The 25,178-nt window shown below is 45.5% G+C and overlaps 1 protein-coding gene across 3 annotated transcripts; it reads left to right on the top strand.

Moving 5' to 3' along the window:
- The first annotated feature begins 8 nt into the window (after window positions 1-8).
- Window positions 9-20,637, top strand: LYAR (Ly1 antibody reactive). Of its 3 annotated transcripts, none has more exons than XM_006043822.3 (9): window positions 11-159; window positions 8,903-9,080; window positions 10,398-10,512; window positions 11,355-11,462; window positions 11,586-11,669; window positions 15,224-15,635; window positions 15,991-16,077; window positions 19,707-19,792; window positions 20,320-20,637. In XM_006043822.3, exons 2-9 carry the CDS (start codon window positions 8,959-8,961, stop codon window positions 20,452-20,454), a joined length of 1,149 nt encoding a protein of 382 aa, XP_006043884.2. In that variant the 5' UTR covers window positions 11-159; window positions 8,903-8,958; the 3' UTR covers window positions 20,455-20,637. The 3 variants fall into 3 exon arrangements, with proteins under 3 accessions (XP_044801581.1, XP_006043884.2, XP_025145492.2); XM_025289707.2 differs by having other exon boundaries at window positions 29-180; XM_044945646.1 differs by lacking the exons at window positions 11,355-11,462; window positions 11,586-11,669 and having other exon boundaries at window positions 9-159.
- The last annotated feature ends 4,541 nt before the right edge of the window (window positions 20,638-25,178 follow it).

The raw sequence follows: 25,178 nt of genomic DNA, 5'->3' as shown, positions 1-25,178 counted from the left end.
GTGTGGTCGCGGCGCGCAGGCGCGCGGGGCGCCTCCGAAGCGAATTCTGCGCGCGGAAGCCCTGGAGGGAGGTGCAGGTTATAGAGCCTTGCGGGAAACCGCGATTCCACGTGCTCCTTTCTCGGCGGGTTGAAACCGTTGGCCGGCGCTGGCTAAGAGGTGAAGGGCGGTGGCCCAGAGGTCCGATCTGTGGGGCTGGAGCTCAGGCTGTGGGGCGGGGGGTGGAGTGGGGTAGGGTGGGCGCAGTGGCCGTTGCCTGCGTTTCCACCGTTAGAGAGTCTTTCCTTTGGCTTAAACTCATGGAAGAAAGAAATGCATTCAAGTTTCATTCGTGGTCTGGGGGAAATGGAAGGAGTCCTGGAGTTAGAATGACCAGTTCCTCCGGGTTTTAAAATGGAAAAGTCGGTGCTGGGAACCCGTAGAGGGGGTTCCAGCCGGGATGGTTGGTTGGTTCCCCCACCGGACTGCGTTGTGCAGGCTTGCTGCATATTGGGGACGAGGTGCTTGCCTTCTTTGAGTCTTGAGGAGCTCGATCCCCAAGGAAGAGGCCCTTAGGGCATAGTGGTTGAGAGCGCGGGGCTTTAGGGCCGGGAGTAGCTGCGTTGTGAATCCAGGTTTGCCACCAACTGCACGTGTAGCTTGTTGACAGTTATTGAACCCCTTTTGTGCCTGGTCTGTCAAAAGGAAATAATAATAGAACCTACGTAACTCAGAGGATTCTTGTGAGTATTACAGGAGCTAGGGCTTGGCACATAGTAGATGATCCGTCAATGTCCGGATTTTCTGCACCCCCTGCCTTTGTGGAGCGGTTAGAGGCATGAGGTGGGGTGTGAGTGCTTGCACGCCTACCATTCTCGCCGAGTGCCTACCTGGGACTTATTCACACAGCACCCTCAGTCCCCCGGTGCCTAACGTCGTGCCTGACGTGTCGGCTTCCACAGGTAGTTATTACACCAGTGAATAGATGCTGTTTAAAACACTGCTGTTGATGTAGTATGTGGGGAGGGTGTGAGACTGGAACTTGGGGTTCGAGAGACACCACTCAGCTTCTGTGGGCCTTGGCTCATCTGTCAAGTGGAGATGGATGTACCTTCCTTGAGAGTCTTTGCAGAGCAAGGAGAGATCCTGCCTGACTGTATACCCTGCAGTCAGGAGCTGCTGCGTGATGGTGTACAGTGTGTGCTTGTCTGTCTTTCCCTTTCACCATGCCCCTGGTTTCTTGGAGTTTTCCTCTTGGGAGGAGCTCAGGGCTAGCCTAGTTGGCCTAATGCATTGTTTCACAGCCTAAAGAACTTAAGTCCCTAGGGGACAATGACTTGCTTCAGGTCTCAGGGCTCCCAGGAGGCTGTTGACAGGTTGGCCCTTAAGGTGGGCAGTTTTGGTGGTGATGATGTCAGTGGGGTTTAGGTCTGTGTGTGTATGTTTGTGAAGGAATTTTTTTTAAAGAATAGTAAGACCATTCAGGTATGACCTAAATCAAATCCCTTATGATTATACAGTGGAAATGAGAAATAGATTTAAGGGACTAGATCTGATAGAGTGCCCGATGAACTATGGACTGAGGTTCCTGACATTGTACAGGAGATAGGGATCAAGAACATCCCCATGGAAAAGAAATGCAAAAAAGCAAAATGGCTGTCTGGGGAGGCCTTACAAATAGCTGTGAAAAGAAGACAAGTGAAAAGCAAAGGAGAAAAGGTAAGATATACGCATCTGAATGCAGGGTTCCAAAGAATAGCAAGAAGAGATAAGAAAGCCTTCCTCCGCAATCAATGCAAAGAAATAGAGGAAAAGAACAGAATGGGAAAGACTAGAGATCTCTTCAAGAAAATTAGAGTTACCAAGGGAACATTTCATGCAAAGACGGGCTCAATAAAGGACAGGAATGGTATGGACCTAACAGAAGCAGAAGATATTAAGAAGAGGTGGCAAGAAAAGAAGAACTATACAAAAAAGATCTTCATGACCAAGATAATCACGATGGTATGATCACTCACCTAGAGCCAGATATGCTGGAATGTGAAGTTAAGTGGGCCTTAGAAAGCATCACTATGAACAAAGCTAGTGGAGGTGATGGAATTCCAGTTGAGGTATTTCAAATCCTGAAAGATGATGCTGTGAAAGTGTTGCACTCAATATGCCAGCAAATTTGGAAAACTCAGCAGTGGCCACAGGACTGGAAAAGGTCAGTTTTCATTCCAAACCCAAAGAAAGGCAATGCCAAAGAATGCTCAAATTACCACACAATTGCACTCACTTCACACGCTAGTAAAGTAATGCTCAAAATTCTCCAAGCCAGGCTTCAGCAATACGTGAACCGTGAACTTCCAGATGTTCAAGCTGGTTTTAGAAAAGGCAGAGGAACCAGAGACCAAATTGCCACCATCCGCTGGATCATGGAAAAAGCAAGAGAGTTCCAGAAAAACATCTATTTCTGCTTTATTGACTATGCCAATGCCTTTGACTGTGTGGATCACAATAAGCTGTGGGAAATTCTGAAAGAGATGGGAATACCAGACCACCTGACCTGCCTCTTGAGAAACCTATATGCAGGTCAGGAAGCAACAGTTAGAACTGGACATGGAACAACAGACTGGTTCCAAATAGGAAAAGGAGTTCGTCAAGGCTGTATATTGTCACCCTGCTTATTTAACTTCTGTGCAGAGTACATCATGAGAAACGCTGGGCTGGAAGAAGCCCAAGCTGGAATCAAGGTTGCCGGGAGAAATATCAATCACCTCAGATATGCAGATGACACCACCCTTATGGCAGAAAGTGAAGAGGAACTCAAAAGCCTCTTGATGAAAGTGAAAGAGGAGAGTGAAAAAGTTGGCTTAAAGCTCAACATTCAGAAAACGAAGATCATGGCATCTGGTCCCATCACTTCATGGCAAATAGATGAGGAAACAGTGGAAACAGTGTCAGACTTTTTTCTTTTTGGGCTCCAAAATCACTGCAGATGGTGACTGCAGCCATGAAATTAAAAGACGCTTACTCCTGGGAAGAAAAGTTATGACCAACCTAGATAGCATATTGAAAAGCACAGACATCACTTTGCCAATAAAGGTCCGTCTAGTCAAGGCTATGGTTTTTCCAGTGGTCATGTATAGATGCGAGTGTTGGACTATGAAGAAAGCTGAGTGCCGAAGAATTGATGCTTTTGAAGTGTGGTGTTGGAAAAGACTCTTGAGTGTCCCTTGGACTGCGAGGAGATCCAACCAGTCCATTCTGAAGGAGATCAGCCCTGGGATTTCTTTGGAAGGAATGATGCTAAAGCTGAAACTCCAGTACTTTGGCCACCTCATGCGAAGAGTTGACTCATTGGAAAAGACTCTGATGCTGGGAGGGATTGGGGGCAGGAGGAAAAGGGGATGACAGAGGACGAGATGGCTGGATGGCATCACCGACTCAATGGACGTGAGTTTGAGTGAACTCCGGGAGATGGTGATGGACAGGGAGGCCTGGCGTGCTGCGATTCATGGGGTTGCAAAGAGTCAGATATGACTGAGCAACTGAACTGTACTGAAGACAATACAAAAATATGTAAAGAGGAGGGTTAAAAAATAAATAAAATCACTCCAAATACAAGCTTCCCTGATGACTCAGATGGTAAAGAATCTGCCTGTAATGCAGAAGACCCGAGTTGGATCCCTGGGTCAGGAAGATCCCCTGGAGAAGGGAATGGCAACCCACTCCAATATTCTGGCCTGGAGAATTCCACAGACAGAGGAGCTTGGCGTGCTACTGCCCATGGGATCGCAGAGTCAGACACAACCGAGTGACTTACATGTTCACTTCACAATCCCAGAACCAATTTGAGTTCATGTTATCAGGGAATATGGTGGTAGTGTAGGCACCCAGCGGATGGGGAGCCAGCAGAGACTGGGGTGAGTTTATGAAGATAGATGGGTAGATTGAGGATCATATTTAAAGAAGCAGTGTTTGGAGGGGACTGGGAGCAATATCATTGATGTGCAGTAAATAGACCACAAGAAATTCTACCATTGAGTAAGAATTTATCTTTCAAATCTGGTATCTTTAATTTTCCACACAATACTGTGTGGTATTAGACCCATTTTATAGATAAACAGATTCTGAGAAGCTTAGGTATCCAGGTCATTTAGTTTTTAATTGGCGGATGCAGACTCCAGCTCAGATCTTCTGGCCCTGAGTCCAGGCCCAGGTCAACAGAAGGTGGCCACCAGCTTGATAAGAGGAGACTTAGGTGCTTGAATTGCTTCGCAGGTTTCCAGCTCCTAGGGATGCTGTCTGCTACCCATCAGCTCAGCAGTGCTGTTCAATACCCATCATCCTCTGCTGTGACATGGGTGGTCTCCTTGTCCAGTGTGGCCTAGCTTAAGAATAAAAGACAGGGTCGTAATATTTTTAAATGAATGGTCATGACTTAAAACGGCACTTAGACGGTATATAGGTGTCATGAAAGTCTTAATGCAACATGGTTTTAGCTTTTCCAACTTGTGAAGTCCAAATGTTACACATTTACCAAAACATCATTTGAAAATGTGACTGTTTAAATTTCTTTCACATTTATTGAGTCCTGTGAAGTTTGAATGAGTTGTCTTTTGTGTGTAGGAGGTGCTTGCTGTTTTCAGTTGGAGGGGTGTCTTTTTGTAAATTCAGAAGCATGTCCACTTCTGAAATTGTCAAACCTGCTCTAGGATTTGCCACACTTGAGTCCGCTGTGCAGTTTGGATGGTTTTGATCTTGGGGTTGTTTGCAGTCCCTTCCTCCCACCACAGACACACATACCACTGTTTACTGCACAAAAGAAAGGTACTTCCCTGGAGGGCTGGGTGAAGAGGGACAGGTAAGCTCCTTACAGAGCTTATCTCCTTAGCAAGCAGGCGGCCACACTGCCCACGGTACAGATCAAGGGTCAGTATGCAGCTGTGGCTCTAAAACTCCAGAGGAAAGCCCTGGGAGAATGAGTTCCTGCTTACTGTGCAAGCAACCCATTCTATCTTTGAAAAAAACCCCAACAGATTTCTGAATGAACATGTGCCGCAAAAGACCAAATGAAAACGATTGGAGAGGTATCTTTCCAATCTACATGTGACCAAAATCTAATTCTCTCCTGAATTGGTGTTTACTCTGTGTGTATCTAATCACTAGAGAGAAGATATATTTTGTACAGATATGCTGAGCACCTTTTTTTGTCAGCATCACTGGCTTCATTCAGTAGAGGAATTTTGTCTCCAGTCGTCCTTCTCAGGCCTTTTAATTCCTAACCTTCCACGACAGGCTGCATCTCTCAGCTGTATCTCAAAGCTAGGCGAAGCCTTCCTCCCCTCCCCTCTCTGCCTCAAACAAGATACAGAATAGACCTCAAAAATGACGGTTGGAAAGCTGTAGGCCATAGCTGCAGTTTGCGGGGGTAATTTTTTTCATGGTCGAATCTCATTGTGAAAGTACTTTCATCATTGTCAGCAGGTAATTGAGTTTGTTCCACCTTGTGTGTAAGGTGGCAGTCCATCTCTTGGTGACTGTGGTTTACTCTCGTTTTGAGGCCAAAGTGCCCTTGTATGCATGTGCATTCAGTAGCCTGCCAACTCTTTTGCAACTCCATGGACTGTACCCCGACAGGCTTTTCTGTCCATAGAATTCTCCAGGTAAGAATACTGGAGTGGGTTAGCCATTTCCTTCTTCAGGGCATCTTCTTGACCGAGGGACTGAAGCTGCTTTGCAGGCAGATTCTTTACCACTGAGCCACCAGGGAAGCCCGGCTGCTTTTGTTACCTGCCAGCAACCTGGTCATCCTGCTGAGAGCAGAGTGCTGGCTTCGGGGGAGTGGGTCACAGTCCATGTGAGACTAGCTCCTCCGGACCTGTGACTGTTTCATACGTCTTTCACCATAACCAGGTGAGAAGGTGCTCTTGGTTGGTGCACATCCCAGAACAGTCAGGCTTTCTTTCTTTTGGATTTGCTGCTCGGCTGTAACTGACCCCATGTAACCCTGATGGAGAGCTGAAGAAGGGGGTCTCTGGGTCAGGGGCCCACGTTTTATAAGCACATTAAGTAAACTGCAGGGCAAGAGACCTCCAAGAGAGACCAGCTGAGCCTCTGTAACCCTGGAGTTGCAGCCAGGATGTACATTTTCATTTGAGGCTGAATGGATGGGAATAGCCCTGCTCCTTTCTTAGGTTTGTCCTCTCTAGCGGTGTCTCAGAAGGTGGGAGTACAGGAGAGATGGTGATCTCGTGCATGAGAATTTTCCATGAACCAGGAGTCTCTCATTTGTGCCAGAGGAGTCTCAGATGAAGTCGTACCCTGAAAAAACTGTATCAGCGTACTTGACCTTACCTTCATGATGAGAAAGAACATGCTGGGTTAAACATTTGTTCTCAGTATTTTTGCTGTGAAACTTATTAATAATGTAAAATAACAATCTAGTGATTAAAAAAATCAAGATCTTAATGACCCAGATAGCCACAATGGTGTGATTACTCACCTAGAACCAGACATCCTGGAATGCGAGGTCAAGTGGGCCTTAGGAAGCATCACTAAGAACAAAGCTAATGGATGTGATGGAATTCCAGCTGAGCTATTTCAAATGCTAAAAGATGATGCTGTGAAAGTGCTGCATTCAATTGCCAGCCAATTTGGAAAACGCAGCAGTGGCTACAGGACTGGAAAAAGTCAGTTTTCATTCCAATCCCAAAGAAAGGCAATGCCAAAGAATGCTCAAACTACTGCACAATTCTACTCATCTCACATGCTAGTAAAGTAACACTCAAAATTCTCCAAACACATCGTCGACAGTATGTGAACTGAGAACTTCCAGATGTTCCGGCTGGATTTAGAAAAGGCAGAGGAACCAGAGATCAAATTGCCCACATACTTTGGATCATTGAAAAAGCAAGAGTGTTCCAGAAAAACATCTACTTCTGCTTTATTGACTATGCCAAAGTCTTTGACTGTGTGGATCACATCAAACTGGAAAATTCTTCAAGAGATGGGAGTACCAGACCACCTTACCTGCCTCCTGAGAAATCTGTATGCAGGTCAAGAAGCAACAGTTAGGACCGGACATGTAACAATGGACTGGTTCTAAATTGGGAAGGTAGTATGTCGAGGCTATATATTGTCACCCTGCTTATTTAACTTATATGCAGAGTACATCATGCAAAATGGTGGGCTGGATGAAGCACAAGCTGGAATCAGGATTGCTGGGAGAAATATCAATAACCTCAAAAATGCAGATGACATCACCCTTATGGCAGAAAGTGAAGAGGAACTGAAGAACCTCTTGATGAAGGTGAAAGAGGAAAGTGAAAAGGCTGGCTTAAAACTCAACATTCAAAAAACTAAGATCATGGCATTGAATCCCATCACTTCATGGCAAGTAGATGGGAAAATAGTGGAAACAGTGACAAACTTTTTTTCCTTGGCTCCAAAAATCTCTGCCGATGGTGACTGCAGCCATGAGATTAAAAGATGCTTGTTCCTTGAAAGGAAAGCTATGACCAACCTAGATAGCATATTAAAAAGCAGAGACATTACTTTGCCAACAAAGGTCCTTCTAGTCAAAGCTATGGTTTTTCCAGTCGTCATGTATGGATGTGAGAGTTGGACTATAAAGAAAGATGAGTGCCAAAGAACTGATGCTTTTGAACTGTGGTGTTGAAGAAGACTCTTGAGTCTCTTGGACTGCAGGGAGATCAAACCAGTCAATCCTAAGGGAAGTCAGTCCTGAATATTCATTGGAAGGATTGATGCTAAAGCTCCAATATTTTGGCCACTTGATGCGAAGAACTGACTTATAGAAAAAGACCTTGATGTTGGGAAAGATTGAAGGCAGGAGCAGAAGTGGGTGACAGAGAATGAGATGGTTGGATGGTATCACCTACTCGACGGACATGAGTTTGAGCAAGCTCCAGGAGTTGGTGATGGACAGGGAAGCCTTGTGTGCTGCAGTCCATGGGGTTGCAAAGAGTCGGACACGACTGAGCAACTGAACTGAATCTTGGAAAGTTACAGTGATTTCTAGCACACTTTTAAATGAATTTGTGTTTTGTTGAGGGCAGTAGCACCTCCATGAACTTTTTAAACGGTAGTTATGTGTAGGTATGGACCCACTGAATCACGGGGCGGTGCTCCAGACGCCTGGGTTTGGGAGCCCACTCCAGTAGTTCAGCACCCAGCATTGGGACACGTGGAAGAGTTCTGTGGTTTCCGATTGATCCAACAGGGGACCACACCTGCTCCTGTCCACTGAAACTGATGCGCACATCTGCATTTTTAACACCTGTGGATACACAGTTATGCCTGTATGAGTGCTGTTTGTGCTTATAGGAATGATTTTTAGGTCTCTTCTCCACTTTCTAAACTTTCCGTGATTCCCCTTTGGTTGTGTTCTTACTGTATTTGGGAACTCGGAGTACTTTTAAGAGCTCACCTAGAGGCAGTAGAGAGAAAGAGACTGCATGTGTGCACTTAAAGTTATTGGAAAAAGTAGGATATTGCACATGACATCCCCAAACTTCATCTCTAGAGCCAGCCTGCCAAGTTTAAATCCTGGTTCTGCTACTGCGTGACTTTAGACAGTTTCCTTAGTCTGAGTCCCAATATCACGTGTAAATTGTGAACGACAAGAGTCCTTCCCTCATAGGGTTGCTGTGAGGGTTAATGAAGTCCATAGACGTAAAGCTTTTAGAATAAAGCCCAGCGCATGGTGAGCACACACTCAACCAGTTTTAGCCGTGTTAATATTGTTGAATACAGTTTTACTTAGGTGATGGTAAAGGTTAGTGTAGATTACGAATCAGCTTTGATTCTGTTGTGTTATTTTCATGTGAGGAGTTAGCTGTCTGAGTCATATTTGGAAAAGAAGTTTCACATTACAATGATAATTATCTTTTTTCCTTTTTAACTTTTTTTTTAGGACAGGGCTTAAAACCCGTCTTGGGTAAAAAAAAAAATTTAATCATTTAGCTAAAAATGGTATTTTTTACATGCAATGCATGTGGTGAATCAGTGAAGAAGGTACAAGTGGAAAAGCACGTGGCTCTTTGCCGAAACTGTGAATGTCTTTCCTGCATCGACTGCGGCAAAGACTTCTGGTAAGTCCATGTGGATCTGTCCTAAATGTCCAGACCAGTTATGGGATCGTTGGTTCCACAAAGCATTTAAAAAAAAAAAAAGAGCAAGAGGCAAATTTGAGGAAAGAAAATTAAGAAAAAAATGTAGTGCCTGCCAGGACCATTTGCTCTTTAAAGCTGATGCAAAGAGAAGACTCAGAAAAAAGGGAGTTGTGGGTTTGGTCGAAATCTGATGAGTCCGTGGCACTTGCTGACCTGTCCTTGGCACCGTTACTGGAACCAGGGAGGTGAGCATGCGGAGCAGGGTTTCCCGGTGTGCTGTGCTGATCACAGGGAAGCGATGGATTTACAGACCCGAAAATGAAGTTATGCATCCACAGTGGAGATCCCTGGGAGAAGAGACTCGGTCCTCCCCCAGAAAATCAGAGGTGACGGAGGGAGTGAAGCCCCTGGCCCCGAGTGAGGCAGGTGCTTCCAGTGAAGGGGTCTCTGGAGAGGGGAGGACAGAGGGGACGGGGCAGGGTGGGTCCTGCCCATCCAGTGTTTCTCAGGGAGGGTCGTCTGCAGTTGGCTACTCTCATTCTTGCACTGATTGCCTTCAGCTTCAGAGGGTTCAGCTTTTGGCACGTGGGCCCTACTGGCCTCAGTAGCATTTTAGGGATATTTGCAAATAGTCCCTTTTAATTTCATTCTAAAGCAGTGATTTAAAAAAAGAGTTTGGAAGCTGATAAAGTCTTTGTTCATACCTAATCCTAGGAGAAAGGATATACAGAAACAGGTGAAAATTGGGCTGTTTCTCCTTAAGGGACTTTGCCCCTGACCTCTTCCCAGTGTTTCCCCGAGAACCCTGTAGAGCTTCAAACGATCATATAAGACAGAATTGAGTGTCCTTTTTTTCCAAGACTCCCAAGATCCAGAACTTTCTCGTGACCTGATACTACCATTTTATACCACCTTTTAACTTAGTCTACAGCTGATTATTGACTGTTCCCTCTATATTACCAGGAAACCCTACAGGCTTTGTAACTTAAGATAAAGCCACCCTGTTGGAGAGAATTCTTTTTTATTCTATTCGCTTATGACTTAAAAAAAAATAATGCCTATCAATATGATTTTAAGACATTTGTATATAAAAATGGGTGGAAAGTTTGGTGGTGGGATTTGAACAGTTGGGAAGAAGGGAAATGTGACGTGACCAGGAGGTTATCAGCGTAGTAAGTGAAAGGGGTGGGGTGGCCGTGCAGAGCACAAATGGCAAGGTAAGTGTGGACTGCATGCTAGATTTGCACGGACTCCGATTTGGGAATCATTCTAACGGTGGAACTTTCTCACTTTAAGGGGCGATGACTATAAAAACCATGTGAAATGCATAAGTGAAGATCAGAAGTATGGTGGCAAAGGGTATGAAGGTAAAACCCACAAAGGCGATGTTAAACAGCAGGCCTGGATTCAGGTAAGGTTTTCCTAATTCATCAAGGAGTTTTATCTGTCACCTGCCTTCTTGGGAAGCCTGGGAAGACAAAAATAAATGTATCCCATGCAACCAAGTACATTCACAGTGTTGTACGGCCATCACCACCATCCATCTCCAGGACTGTTTCATCTTTTGATAGAGGTTACATCTGATCCTGTAGCTCTCTTTAAGTAGTATTGACATCTTAATATTGTCTTCAGTTCTTGGACATGGGATGTCTTTCCGTTTCCTTGTATCTTCTTTAATTTCTCTCAGCAGTGTTTTTTAGTTTTCAGTATATACGTATTTTACCTCGTTGGTTAGTTAAGTTTATCCCTAAGTATTTCATTCTTTTTGATGGTATTATAAGTGGAATTGTTTATTAATTTCCTCTCCAATTTGTTCTTTATTAGTGTAGAGAAATGCAGCTTGATTTTTGAGTGTTGATTTTTTTGTATCCTGCAACCGCTGAACTTAGTCCTAAAGATTCTTTCTGTGAAATCTTTTGGGTTTTTGACATGTAAGACCATGCTGTCTGGGAACAGAGATCATTTTACTTCTTTCTTTCCAGTGTGGATGCCTTTTATTTCTTGCCTTAGTCTCGGGGAGATAGTGAAGGAGAGGGAAGCCTGGCGGGCTGCGGTCCATGGGGGTCGCCAAAAGTCAGACATGACTTAGCAACTGAACAGCAACAATAAATTGCTCTGGCCTTTGAGCACTCTGTTGAATCTGTAAACATAGACATTAACCCAGAATCTGGACTTGAGGTGTGAACCCAGCAGTTTGACTTTCATGAAACTCATCTGTCGATTGTTTATTGCTTTTATCTTCCTTTTCTGTAGAAAATTCATGAATTAATAAAAAGACCCAATGTCAGCCCCAAAGTGAGGGAACTATTAGAGCAAATTAGTGGTTTTGACAACGTTCCCAGGAAAAGGGCAAAATTTCAGGTATGTATTTGACTGGACTTCCCTGAATGGAGGGGATATGGGCACTTCAGTGACAGCTTATGTGTACCTCTCAGCATATGGGATAAGTGGGGTTTTTTCCTTTTTTCTTTTTCATCCATACAGAATTGGATGAAGAACAGTTTAAAAGTTCATAATGAATCTATCCTGGAGCAGGTGTGGAATATCTTTTCCGAAGCTTCCAGCAATGTAAGTCCAATCTCACTGTAGACTTGCAGTGTGGCAAAAGTGGTTAGTAAAAATGAAACGGGAATGTCTTATTTTTGGAGGTCAAGACAGCCTTCTTTTTCAGAGAGCCTCTTTGTGCCTTCATTAATGGGAAGGAATACACTGTGTGCACTGCAGAGAAGATTTCCTTATTGTGCAGAGAAAGGTATTTAATCCCGATCTTTGATAACAGTACCAGCTGACTAGACTTGATCGGCTTAGACATCAAGTAGTGGGATGATTGGAAAAGAACAGGTGCTTTGGGTTTCTGACAAACCCTATTTGAATCCCTACTTGGCTATTTGCCAGGCGTTTGCTCTTGGGCATTTTATTTAACCTCTCTGAGCCTTCGTTTCCTTGTCTTAAATAGAGGTGGATCGTTAGACTAAGTAGGGGCTTCCCAGATGGCTCAGTGGAAAGAATCTGCCTGCGGTGCGGGAGACCTGGGTTGGATCCCTGGGTCGGTTCGATCCCCTGGAGGAGGGTATGGCAATCCACTCCAGTATTCTTGCCTGGGAAATCCCATGGACAGAGGAGCCTGGTGGTCTACACAGTCCATGGGGTCACAAAAGAGTCGGACGTGACTTAGCAACTAAGTGACAACACAAAAGACTCAGTACTTACTGTGCCCAATACGAGTCAGGCCCTGAACAAAAAACAGAAAAACAAGTCAGGTGGGTGATAGTGGCAGGAAGGAAAAATAAACAGGGTGAGAACAAGAGAGGGTGACCAGGTATTCTGGTAGGTGTGGGGTGAGGGGTCGTGTCCTAGTATTAAAGCAGATGAGGGAGTACAAGCCTCCCAGCTCATGCCCAGCAGGGCGTGGGCGCTCGGTAGGTGCTGGTCTCCTTCCTTCCAGTGGCCAGAGGGATTGCTTGGAACACATCAGTAGACCACCTTCCAAGAAGATGCTTTGATCCGAGAGGCCCCAGATGTGGAATACACCTGCAGAAAGTTGTAGTGTGACGTCTTGTAGGCATGTCCTTGCTTCCATTGTTCAACATTTTTTCTCATTAACTCAGTTGCACTTTGCCCCTACTTGGAGCTTATATCCCATCTGAAGACATCATTAGTGTTTCAAAACAACACTGGGGTCCAACTGGGCTTCTATTCTCCTCACAGTTGTCAGCTGTTGATGTGCTTTATGCAGAGAGAATAGTTTTGACCACAAATTGGGATAAAAAATGAAACTTTCTCTTGGCAGTGCATCTAGCATTTGTCTCTAAACACACGAATGGGCCCTTGAAACCTTGTAACCAATCATTCAATTGGCACTTATGTGGCACCTATTTTTTTAAAGGTTATTTCCATTATTTGGGGCTTTCCTTGTGGTTCAGCTGGTAAAGAATCCGCCTGCAATTCGGGAGACCTGGGTTCAATTCCTGGGTTGGGAAGATCCCCTGGAGAAGGGAAAGGCTACCCACTCCAGTATACAGGCCACGGAGTGTATAGTCCATGGGGTTGCAAAGGGTTGGACATGACTGAGTGACTTTCACTTTCACCTCCATTATTTTAGCTAACAGTCATAAAAGTTTGTGGTTATTTAGCTTAACTCCAGAGTTCAAAAAATAGAGTTTTCTAATTTCATTTTTGAAGCTGTGAATATATAAGAATTAAATAAGATAACCAGTAAGCAGCTCATGGTAAACTCTGAGCTCTGCAAAATGCAGCTTGTCGTTGCTTTTGGGCAGTGAACGTCCTGGCATGTCCTGGAGTTGGAGGTGGAGATGGTGCCAAGGCCCTGAGGGTGCTGGGCTGGAGGCTTTGTATCCTTCTCAGGTGAAACACTCACTGCCCCAGTGCACAGCGGAACCTGGTAACTGTGGACCCAGCCGTCCTTGGACCTGGGTCCCTCCCTGCAGAGCTGTATTCTGGCAGGAGAGACCGACAGCTGCTCTAAGAGCTGATGCTGTGATGTAAAGTGGTGACACAGGCCAGGAAGAAATGGGAGGCAGAGGACAGGGCAGAGAGTGAAGGAGGGGAGAGTCTCGCTGTCAGGACAGAGGCAGTGAAATCGTGTCTGAGGAGACCACGTTGGAGGAGAGTCTGGAACGAAGTAGGAAGCTGGTGGGGCGTGAGTTTGTTCACTCATTGATTGAGCGGCTGCTGGGTGGGTGAGTGTGTGTCTCCTTCCCTCCTTCCTTCCTTCCCTCCTGTCTCCCCTCTCTCCCAGAAGCTGAGGTGCAGGGGGCGGACTTGGTTAGGAAGTGGAGGCGGGGCAGCAGCTGGAGACTGGGCTGAAGGGGGCAGTGCTCAGACCCTGGTGGGTTGCTGCTCACAGCACACTGTACCATAGGACGGAACTTGTAGGACAGGGCGAGCTGTCCTGGTCCCCCTTCCTCCTGTGTCCTTTCTGAGCTCATTGCCTGCCTCCCCGGCATGTGCCTGGATGATTTGATCTCTGAATTCTTACTGAAAAAACTCCAGTTATTTAGTCTCAATACCCAAATACTACTCTTTGAGCCTATGACTGGGTCTCACGGGCCACGTGAGCTCAGCAAAGTGCTTGTACAGGAGTGAAAGCCAGTCCTCCTCCATTTGGTCCCCTCGTGACCTCGCCTCTGAAAGGAGGAGGACTACCACCTGGCCAGTTACTTAACAGAGATGGAGCTTGACCGTGAGTCCCGGGGTTTGCAGGACCCCTGCAGCGGCCCCACCCTGCAGATGCATCAGGGCTCGCGGAGGGAGCAGTTCAGTGAATTGCTCCACATGCTCTCTTGGGAAGGGGCAGGCATGGAGGCCACAGCATATTTATAGTCAGAGTGCAGCAGGCAGTGGGGCTGGCTGTGCTGAAATCACTCGGTTTGAGTCAGGTGGGGCAGTAAATAGGAAGTTTGTCTTATTCCAGCGTGTGTTTCCATGGTTCCTTAATTACCATTCTTGACATTCCGCCCAGGTGTCCCTCCCTGACATTCCTCTCAGGGTAGCCATCCATCTGAACAGTGATGGTGATAAGGGCACCTCTGTCTAGTACTCAGGAGTTTACAAAACTCTTCTTGTACATCCAGCTGTTTTCTCAAGCTTAGCTTTTCTCATTTTATTTGTACATAAACTGTGTTAGGTAGGTGTCACTACCTTTTTGTGTATAGATGAGGAAATAGGTTTGAAGCAGATAAATAACTTACTGTGAGTCACCTGGTGAGTGACCTGGCTAGTGAACAGAGCTGGAACTTGAACCCAGGCCTGCAGATGCATAAATCTGGTGGTTTCTGCCACACCTACATGCCTGTCTTCTATGCAACAGGCGGCTAGTGATCCAGAATTAAAGGTCTGACTTTTCCGTGACATAGAGATCCTTCATTTTTCTAGTGGAATGAAAATATCTGTTAAAGGCAGAGAGGAATGTGGGCTGGGGGTAGTTTTATTCATTTTGTGTATTAACTGCTACATGTGAGCAGTGGGGCTGGGGTGAGGGTCGCAGTTATAAAATGGTAAGTAATAACAGTTTCCTTAGAGGAATTTATTCAGTAGATACACACAATGATATGTGTCTGGAATGAGTATTTATGTGTGTCTTGGTTTTGCTTAATAATAAGGAACCTGTCGATAAGGGGCCAGATCAGCAGCCGCCAGAGCCAGTGACCAAGCCGTGTGCAGAGAACAACGCCGACGTCCCGTCCTCCAAAGCAAACAGCAGCACGGAAGAGCCAGCAGAGGCCAAGAAGAATAAGAGAGAAAGGAAGGCAGAACGGCAGAAGAATAGGAAAAAAGAAAAGAAAGAACTAAGACTAGAAAACCACCAGGAGAACGCAAAGAGTCAGAAGCCTAAAAAGCGCAAAGCGGCACAGGAGGCCGAGCAGGAGGCAGCCGACGGCTCCTCGGGGATAAAGAGCCAGAGGAAGAAGAGCAAGGCCGAGCGCGCCCAGGATGGGGCGGTGGATGGAGGCGCCGAGGTGGGGGAGCAGGCAGACGCCGGTCCAGGGAAAAGAAAGCGCAAGCACTCGGAAGGTTTGTGGCTGGCTCACTTATGCTCCAAGGGTTTGTTAAAGAATGTTTGAGCTGTGAGTTGGGAATGGATAAAAATGTGTCAGACCTTACCGTTTGAAACCACTTGCGGCAAAGAGCATAAGGTTTGGGAGCAGGCCAACCTGGGCTTAGTCCAGGGCAGGTGACACAACCTCTCGACTGCCTTGGAGGAGAAGCCCCCCGCCTCGGGACTGGGGTGCCTGGGGGCATGAGCAAGGTGATGAGATTTTTTTTTAGGGGTTTGGCCCTGTAGGCCTCTCATTAAATGGTAGGTGCTGTTATAAATGTGAAATCTGTTTTTTTTTTTTTTTTTTTTTTAATCTTCCTAATGACTTAGTTGAAGCAGATTCTAAGAAGAAAAAGATTAAGCCCCCAGAAAATTCCGAGGACGGAGAACCGGAAAACCACGAGGCTCCTGCAAAAGGTACAGCTACTGTGCTTTGCAGCTCTGCCCTCTAGGTTGGGGGAGAAGGGGAAGGGTTGGGCCCGTCGGGTGGGTCGTGCCCTCTGGATGCACGGGAAAGAGTCTGGAGCAAAACCCATACTCCAAGGTGTGACTTCAGAGTAATAGTGAGTACTCTGTCAGTCAGTCTCAGAAGGGTCTCTCCAGCTTTAAGGATAGAATGTAGAGCTGTCTGGATTGGAGACGTGTATGGTCTTTGGAGCTTAAAGTAAGCCCCTTCTTGTTCCTGACTCTTATCACTCCCATAGATGTACCCTGAAGTCCAAGGTACAGGAACAGGCTTGACTGTTCCTCCTCCTGTCTCTGGGTCTGTCCCTGGTATCCCCTTGCTTGGAGCCCCACAGCCACCATCTCTTTCAGCCAGAATGTGTACTTGTCAGACTCCAAAGTGAAAGTGTAAGTCACTCAGTCTTGTCCGACTCTTTAAGACCCCATGGACTATACAGTCCATGGAATTCTCCAGGCCAGAATACTGGAGTGGGTAGCCTTTCCCTTCTCCAGGGGATCTTCCCAACCCAGGGATCAAACCCAGGTCTCCCACATTGCAGGTGAATTCTTCATCAGCTGAGCCACAAGTGAAACCCAAGAATACTGGAGTGGGTAGCCTTTCCCTTCTATGGGGGATCTTACTCAGGGATCGAACCCAGGTCTCCCACATCGCAGGCAGATTCTTTACCAGCTGAGCCACCTGGGAAGTCCAGGGCTCCTGTTAAATGCTGTCTTCTCCGCAGAGCTGTTCCCACTGGTCAGACCGGGAACATTCCCCGAGGCCTGCCACTAAGAACAGGCCCAAGGGCCCAAATGGGATTTGAGACTTTATTCACAGAAATTCAGTAACTGCCCAAGTGTAGTTAGATTTCTTAGCTTATAACTTTGTATATGTGAATTTTTTTTTAACTTAAAATTTTTAGTTCTGAGATAATTGTAGATTCACGTGCATTTTTAAGAAATAATTAGACTTCAGGGATCCTTCTGTGGCCTTACCCAGTTTCCTGTGAGGCTGAGACCTCCCACAACCGTAGGACAAAACTTCCCTGGGTGCTGACCTTAAACAGTCAAGAGACAAACATTAGACAAACATTCCTGTCCCCGCAGGGAATGCTCCCACTGCCCTCTTACAGCCACACCCACCCTCCTCTCGCCCCATCCCCCCTCTGCCCCAGAGGTCAGCCTATCCCTTAGTTCCATGTAGCTCTCTGTTTTCCTCTCCATTTCGGAATTGTGTCATTTCAGAATATGACATAAATGGCATCATTTACTGTGTAATGGGCTTCCCTGATAGCTCCGTTGGTAAAGAATCCGCCTGCAATGCATAAGACCTGGGTTGGGAGATCCCCTGGAGAAGGGAAAAGCTACCCACTTCAGTATTCTGGCCTGGAGAATTCCATGGACAGTATAGTCCATCAGGTTGCAAAGAGTCGGACACAACTGAGCGACTTTCACTTCACACTGTGTAACCTTTTGAGATTGGCCCTTTTCACTCAGCCTTATTCTAGGGAGATTCATCCAGGTGGCTGCACATCTCAGTAGTCCGTTCCTCTGCACTGTGAGCAGTGGTCTGTGGTGTGAGTGTCCCACGGCTTGGTTATCCATTCATCAGTTGATGGACATCTGGGTTATTTCCGGTTCATGGTCCTGATGAATAAAGTGGCTGTAAGCCCTCATGTAGAGGTTTTCCTGTGTCATGTTTTCTGGAAGAAGTGTTCGGGAGGTGCAGTGGCTGTGTGGGACATTACTTGCATGTTTAGTTTTTTAAGAAACAGCCAGGTTTTTCAAGAGTAGCTGTACCATGTTGTATCCCCACCAGCAGTGTGTGAGAGATCCAGTCTCGCTACACCCTGGTCAGCATTTGGTGGTGGTACTGCATTTGTAGAGCAAGTTTTTGGTTTTGATGAAGCCTCGTTTGTCAGTTTTTCCTTTAAGAGATGATACTTCTGAAGTCATCTGAGAATTCTTTGCCAGCCTTAAATCCGTGGAGGTTTTTGGGTTTTTTTTTCTGTTTTTTTCTTAAAGGTCTTATAGTTGCATATTTTACACTCAAGTCCATGATGCATTTTGAGTTAATTTTTATGAGATATGAAACTTGGTTGAAGGTTTATTTCTTTGCTCATCAATGTCTAGTGGGTCCACACCATTTAAAAAGGCTGTCTTTTCTCAGTGAAGTGCCTTTCTCCAGTATTGGTGTGGGTCTGTTCTGGGTTCTCTCTCGTTGTGCGTGTCCGTCCGTCCACCACACACTCTTGACTCGAGTAGGTATATCCAAAGTCTTGAAAAGGGGTAGGCTTATTTTCACTTTATTCTGTTGCAAAATTAGAAGATTTATAATAATCTTGCCTATATCTATAAAAAGTCTTGCTGTGATGATAGAGGAATTGGATCAGTTTGGGGAGAATCGATCACTTTATTTACTGTGTTGTCTTCCAAGCCATGAACGTGGCATGTCTGTTGATTTAAATCTTTGATTTCTTTCATTTCATCAGAATTATGTACCTTCCGCATACTCGTCTTCATCTTCCCAGAAGTAAAGGTTCCCTAGATGAGTCCTGGCCTGCTGTCAATCTTTGCTTTGCTTACTGTGTTTACACAGCCCCTTGATCTTAGCTATGATCAGTGCGTTTTCTTGGCAAAACTCTGTTAGCCTTTGCCCTGCTTTATTCCGTATTCCAAGACCAAATTTGCCTGTTACTCCAGGTGTTTCTTGACTTCCTACTTTTGCATTCCAGTCCCCTATAATGAAAAGGACATCTTTTTTGGGTGTTAGTTCTGAAAGGTCTTGTAGGTCTTCATAGAACCGTTCAACTTCAGCTTCTTCAGCGTTACTGGTTGGGGCATAGACTTGGATTACTGTGATATTGAATGGTTTGCCTTGGAAACGAACAGAGATCATTCTGTCATTTTTGAGATTGCATCCAAGTACTGCATTTCGAACTCTTGTTTGGCCACCTCATGCAAAGAGTTGACTCATTGGAAAAGACTCTGATGCTGGGAGGGATTGGGGGCAGGAGGAGAAGGGGATGACAGAGGATGAGATGGCTGGATGGCATCACTGACTCGATGGATGTGAGTCTGAGTGAACTCCAGGAGTTGGTGATGGACAGGGAGGCCTGGCGTGCTGTGATTCATGGGGTCGCAAAGAGTCGGACACGACTGAGTGACTGAACTGAACTGACTGAACTGATCTTAGCAGATCCTTAGTAAATCTTGAGTTCATTAGAAATAACTCATGTCTTTCTACAGGAATTTGTAGGATGGTGGTACTTAATGATACTTAGTTTCTCTGCTCATTCTGAGAATGAGTATTGTAGACGACAGTCAGTGCCTCTCGGCCACTGTGATTGGACAGGTCAGGTGCCTGCTACGCAGAACTGTGGCATCCTGTTCATTCTGGTCTTGTTCATTTCCTGTGTAGCAAATAGGTGGTGGAGAAATGAGGCTTCATCGAGACCAGAAACTTGCTCTACAAACGTCGTACCACTACCAAATGTTGACCGGAGTGTAGGGAGACTGGATCTCTCACACACAGCTGTTTCTTAACCATTTTTGTAGTACCGCAAAACACAGTATTTTACATATTATTTTCTACATTGTAGGTAAATTCAACTGGAAGGGAACTATTAAAGCAGTTCTGAAACAGGCCCCAGACAATGAAATAACAATCAAGAAGCTAAGGAAAAAGGTATGAAGGGTGCGAATCAGGTATATAATGCTGGGGAGAATCAGTTCTTTATTTTAAAATCTATAGTTCTGTTCTGTTTTTCTACATCTGAAACACTGTATACTTGTGTGTGTGTATACACACGCTGTAAACATAGGTGTGTGTATGTCTCAGTGACGTTCCAGCTTCTCCTTTTTAGCCCTTCAGGGTGCGGATGACGATGGCGTCACCCCCCCATCCACACCTCCTCAGCCAGAGCAGCGTCGGTGTTAAATCTGAAAATTACTGCTCTAGATGTGTTACTGTCTTTTGATTATTCCAGAACAGTGTTTTTTTCCCTCCTTGTAATTTTTTTTGCTGGTGTCTGACACAGGCGGCCGAGTGTCACACATGTGCAGCTGTGTGAATTGCCACAAGCAGGACACCCCCATGTAACCAGCACCTGGGTTCTTTGATTTGTCACTGTCCGCTGTGTTGGGGGCCAGAGAACTAACACTCCTAAATTTTCAGGACAAATACCTATTTGACCACTGTCTTTCTTTGCGAAGGTTTTAGCTCAGTATTATGCAGTGACAAATGAACATCACAAATCTGAAGAGGAACTCCTGGTCATCTTCAACAAGAAAATCAGCAAGAACCCCACCCTGAAGTTATTAAAGGACAAGGTCAAGCTTTTAAAATGAACATTTTTGTATTTAATAATTGAGTCCATTCTGTTGATCTCTTTCCTTTCACAGTTGTTTGTAAAACATGTAACAAATTGTAACAACTCGAATTTTGCTTTCCAAAGCTGTATTTTTAAGTTAAGAAAAAAGTATATTTTTGGTAGAACTTCTATGAGAAAATAAAATACATTCTTATCCCAAGTTCTAATTCTGTAGCAGTGAAAATTATTTTACTTAAAATGTTGTTGTATGGGAAATAGTACCAAATGTGACAAGTCAAAAAGTAACTTGATCAGACTAGAAAGCGTTTGTTTTTATCACGTCATTTTCTAAACATTTAGAGGGTTTACGGGGGTTAATTTTTTGTGTGGTTTAAATGTATGTGTGAGTTGTGGTGTTTCACCCAGGAGCGGTTGAAACAGTTGTTTATATGTAATAACCCTTGCCCAGCCAGGAGTTCTGCTCTTCACTGAGGGTTCCTATGTAAGTCTGGCCCGTCCACTCTGACCCAGTTCATCTTCAGCCAAAGACAGATTGATCGGTGACTGGATTTGGGGGTGTGTGGCCTGTGACCAAATACAGGGAACCAGCTGTATTAACGATACAGCTAATCCATTGTTTAGCTGTATCACCGTTTCAGTGCCCTGCTTAGATGGTCTCAGCCCTCGTTCGCTGTGCAGGAGGAGAGCCAGGCCACTTTCTGATGCCTGAGCAGGTTTTGCCCACGAGTCCCTCAACAGCTGGTGTGTGTGGTGAGAATCATTCCTTTGGGACGTCCCCGGTAGTCCAGTGGCTAAGACCCTGCGCTCCCAGCGCAGGTGAGCTGGGCTCCATCCGTGGTCAGGGAACTGGATCACACATTCCCGCACGCTGCAACGAAGATCGAAGATCGTGCATGCTGCGACTAAAACCCGGCACAGCCAAGTAAATAAAAAAGAAAAAAAACTTAAAAGAAATAATAGAATAAAATTTAAAAGAAAAGAATATCCCCTTTAACCAGTGTTTTTTTTTTGTTTTTTTTTTAACCAGTGTTAACTAGCATCTTTAATACCTCTTGCTAGAGGTGAAAGCAAGAGCGGGACGTGGAACAAGTGTTGGAAGGATTAGGCCTGGGGGGATTAACAGGAGGAAGGGCAGCGGGGTAGATGGAGATATGCTGTGGGCCTCTAAGTCTCAGATGGGCCAGCTTACCCCGGACCTTCCCCACGTTCTGCTCTGACTGGGGACGAGCTACTGTGTTGTGGCTGGATGCAGGGGCACTGTGTCCAGAGGAAGGAAGACTCCTGGGAATCAGGCCTGGAGTCAGGCCCTTTCTTGGTCTCTTTGTTAACCTCTTTGAACCTCACTCTTTTTATCCAGACAGTGAGACAGTAAAGGGTAGTCTCCGGTTGCGATTGAAGGACCTAATTTGTGAAAAGCTGGCAGCACCATACCTGGAGGCCAGAGGCATCCGTTCAGTGGTTGCCATCACTACTGTTAGCAAGAACGACTTCTGAGCCATGAGCGGCTTTAGACATTTTGGAAGTAAAGGGGAAAAGTGGGAAAGTGAAGCTTGACCCAGAACACGTGCAGGTGTGCTAAGTCGCTTCAGTCATGTCCGACTGTTTGCAACCCTTTGGACTGTAGCCCGCCAGGCTCCTCTGTCCATGGGATCCTCCAGGCAAGAATACTGGAGTGGGTTGCCATTCCCTTTTCCAGGGGATCTTCCCAACCCAAGGACTGAACCCGCATTTCTTACATCTTCTGCATTGGCAGGCAGGTTCTTTACCACTAGCACCACCTGAGAAGACCCAGGACACAGTTAGGGGTGAAGCAGAGCCCTGCGTCCCGCCCAGGACGTCTTCCTGTTTCAGGGCTGCAAGGAGCAGAAGCAAGTGACACTGTCCGCCCTGGGGCGGGGTGGGTATGCAGCACTATTTCCTGTGCTGCATACGAGCAGCACAGTATCTCAGGATTTGTGTGGATTTCTATTCTTTGTCAGTTTTGCTGTCTTGCCTTTAAGGCAGAGTTTGGCAAATGTGACAGAAAACACATACTTGAACTGGGGTGGGTCCTCGCTTCTGCTTTCCGTGTCAGCCGTCACCCGCGAGTCTCCGGCGTTACACCTTGCTGGCAGCACGGCACGCGGGGTTGGCTGTGTCGGAATGCTGGAGAGCACCGGGCTGGAGAAGGCAGTGAAGCAAGGCCAGCAGACAGCGATTCTGATGGTCAGAATCATGGCCACGCGTCTCTTCATTGGAAACTGCAGCTGGCGAGAATGGCTCCTGTGTCTGCTGTTGCCTCATGGCTCTAACTGCAAAACACAACCCACAGATGCTTCCCATGGTCTTAGCTCGGAGACCACCCTTTGATCAGTTGCCGGCTTGACTTGAACTCAAACACACATGATATTGGAGCTCCGGGAACTTCGGAACCAGTCTAATGTTTGTTTTGGGCTTTACAGCTTTGTTTCGTCTAAGTTGAGAGTAAGATTGAATTCTATGTTCTGCTGTCCCCTTGGTCTGATGGGTCTGGTACTTGGCTTTCCCCAAACCTGCCAGGGATGTGTTTTGACACGTCATTAAAATTTTTTTAAAAATTCATTTCTTTCTAGTATTCCTGGTTTTGTCTGCTGGCCATTTTCTGTGATGCTGTGTACAAACAGCATTTGAGAGAAGATGGGGTGTATTCTGCCCAACAAAAGATTAAGATGTGTTGCAGGCTGGGGTCCTCCTCAATGTCAGACATACCAGGCATCTTGCAGTCTCAGGAGGAAACTGAGGCTCAGAACAGTGAAGGGAGGCCACATAGGAGTGAACCCAGGGCTACTCTTGCCTCTGATGGGTTGTAGCAGCCAGACTCAGGTAATGCAGAAGTCTAAAAATTCAAGCAGCTGATGACAGGGGTCATTGAGGTGGAGAAAGTTTAAAAATTGCAAAAGCACTGGAGTTTCCCCAGGTTCATTTTGCTTCAGGCAGGTATAAGTGACTTGTTACCTTGGTTTGAAGTAAGATGACCCCTCTGAAGAAAGAGGCTTTCAAGGACCCTGTTCCTAGTTCTCTGTTTAAACCCACCTCCATGGGCTGATTACAAGAATAAGGTAATAAAAGTCAAGATTAATAACATTGTTATAGATCTGCAGATTTTATGAATATCCTTAAAAAATTCCTAGTATCCTTCAAAACGTGTCATTTTTCTTTTGAAGTTAAAACTTGAACTGACCAATTCCTATTAAAACAATTTACTTTGACAGTATCAAAGCAGCCTAAAATTAATTCTGTTTCCCCCCAAAATTTCTAGGAGTAAGAAAAAGATTAGCAGTCTTTGATATAGACTGTTTTCTTTTAGAGAGCACTTTTGCAGTTGAATAAGGAAAGTTTTAAGAAATCAGTGGTTTTATTAGTGAAAGCACATTAATAGTGTATCTTATTTCTTTATTCCACCACTGAAAACTGATCTTCCTAGCTGTTTTTTGTTTGTTTTTGTGTGTTTTTGTGTGTTTTTTTGGTCTCAGTGATGAACCTGGACTCAGCATAAGTAATTGTACATTACTTTTACCTCAATACAGAACCATGATGCCATAGCACTCTAAAAATTATAACTCCTTCCCTGTGGAAGGAAATTAGAGATCAATTATTATGCTCATTCACATGAAAGAAAAGGCATGTATATTTACCAGTACTTTGTGGTTACTGGAGGGGCTTTCCTGGTGACTCAGATGGTAAAGAATCTGCCTGCAATGTAAGACCCAGGTTCAATCCCTGTGTCAGGAAGATCCCCTGGAGAAGGGAATGGTAACTACTCCAGTATTCTTGCCTGGAGAATTCCATGGACAGAGGAGCCTGTCAGGCTACAGTCCATGAGGTCACCAGGAGTCCAACAGGACTGAGCAGCAGTGTATATTCAGCCTTTATCCCTTCTAATTAAGCATTCAAGATGGCTGGAATAGGGCTTCTAAGTTTCTGTTCTCCTTAGTGAGCCAAGAAGAGCACACTGTATTTCTCATTTACACTGGAACAGAAGTGTTACCTTATATTGATTCCTAAACTGCACCTGGGCAGGAGGCTGGTTATGTAGTTCATCCTTGTTCTCTCTCCAGTAAGCTGGATTTTAGTATCTTTCTACTAAAGAGAACTAAGATTCTCTCTCCAGAAAAGCTGGTCCATATGAGAACCTTGCCCCTTTCAGCTTCAGACAAGAAATTGTTGATCATAAGCATGTAGTGGGATTTTCCTTGAAGAGATCCTGTTGGGAAGTTGTCTTGTATACACTGATTTTTGCTTTTCCTCACAAACATGTTTGGACCTGAATCCTCCAGTACCGGTCCTGTGGTTCTGCTCTAAACTCTCTTGTTGTTGAAGTCATTCTAAATTACAGGAACTAATAAGATAATTCCAGAGTGTCCACCCTGGACTGGGCTGTGTGCTGTCTTTAGGGAGAAGGAGACAGAAGACCCTGAGGCAATCTCAGAAGTCCTGGGGGGCGAACTGGTTGTAGGCTGCACTCAGGGAGGGAGGGAGTCATTCTGCCTAGCATGAGGATAGAATGGTTGGGTTATTACCAGCCCTCTGGATTAAGTGATGGGTATTTATTAACTACTTGCAGTATGGGGTCGTCTTTCTCTTCTGCCACCTCACTGTAACCGAGCAGGACCCTTGAGGCCTTCCCTGAATAGAACCCCCCACCACCCATGCCCTCTACCTGCCTTTTGTCTGTAGAAAAACTTAGGCAAAGAATAAATTTTAATCAGAGGAGTGAGAAAA

The sequence above is a fragment of the Bubalus bubalis genome, chromosome 7 (genome assembly GCF_019923935.1).
Source record: "Bubalus bubalis isolate 160015118507 breed Murrah chromosome 7, NDDB_SH_1, whole genome shotgun sequence".
Taxonomy (NCBI): Eukaryota; Metazoa; Chordata; class Mammalia; order Artiodactyla; family Bovidae; genus Bubalus; species Bubalus bubalis.
The sequence above is the reverse complement of the archived record's forward strand: the minus strand, read 5'-3'. Positions and strand labels throughout refer to the sequence as shown.

Coding starts and splice junctions, on each gene's coding strand:
- LYAR (XM_006043822.3), top strand. CDS start 8,959: ATGGTATTTTTTACATGCAATGCATGTGGTGAATCAGTGAAGAAGGTA. Junction 11,670..15,223: donor TTTCCGAAGCTTCCAGCAAT/GTAAGTCCAATC, acceptor CTTAATAATAAG/GAACCTGTCGATAAGGGGCC. Junction 15,636..15,990: donor AAAGCGCAAGCACTCGGAAG/GTTTGTGGCTGG, acceptor CTAATGACTTAG/TTGAAGCAGATTCTAAGAAG.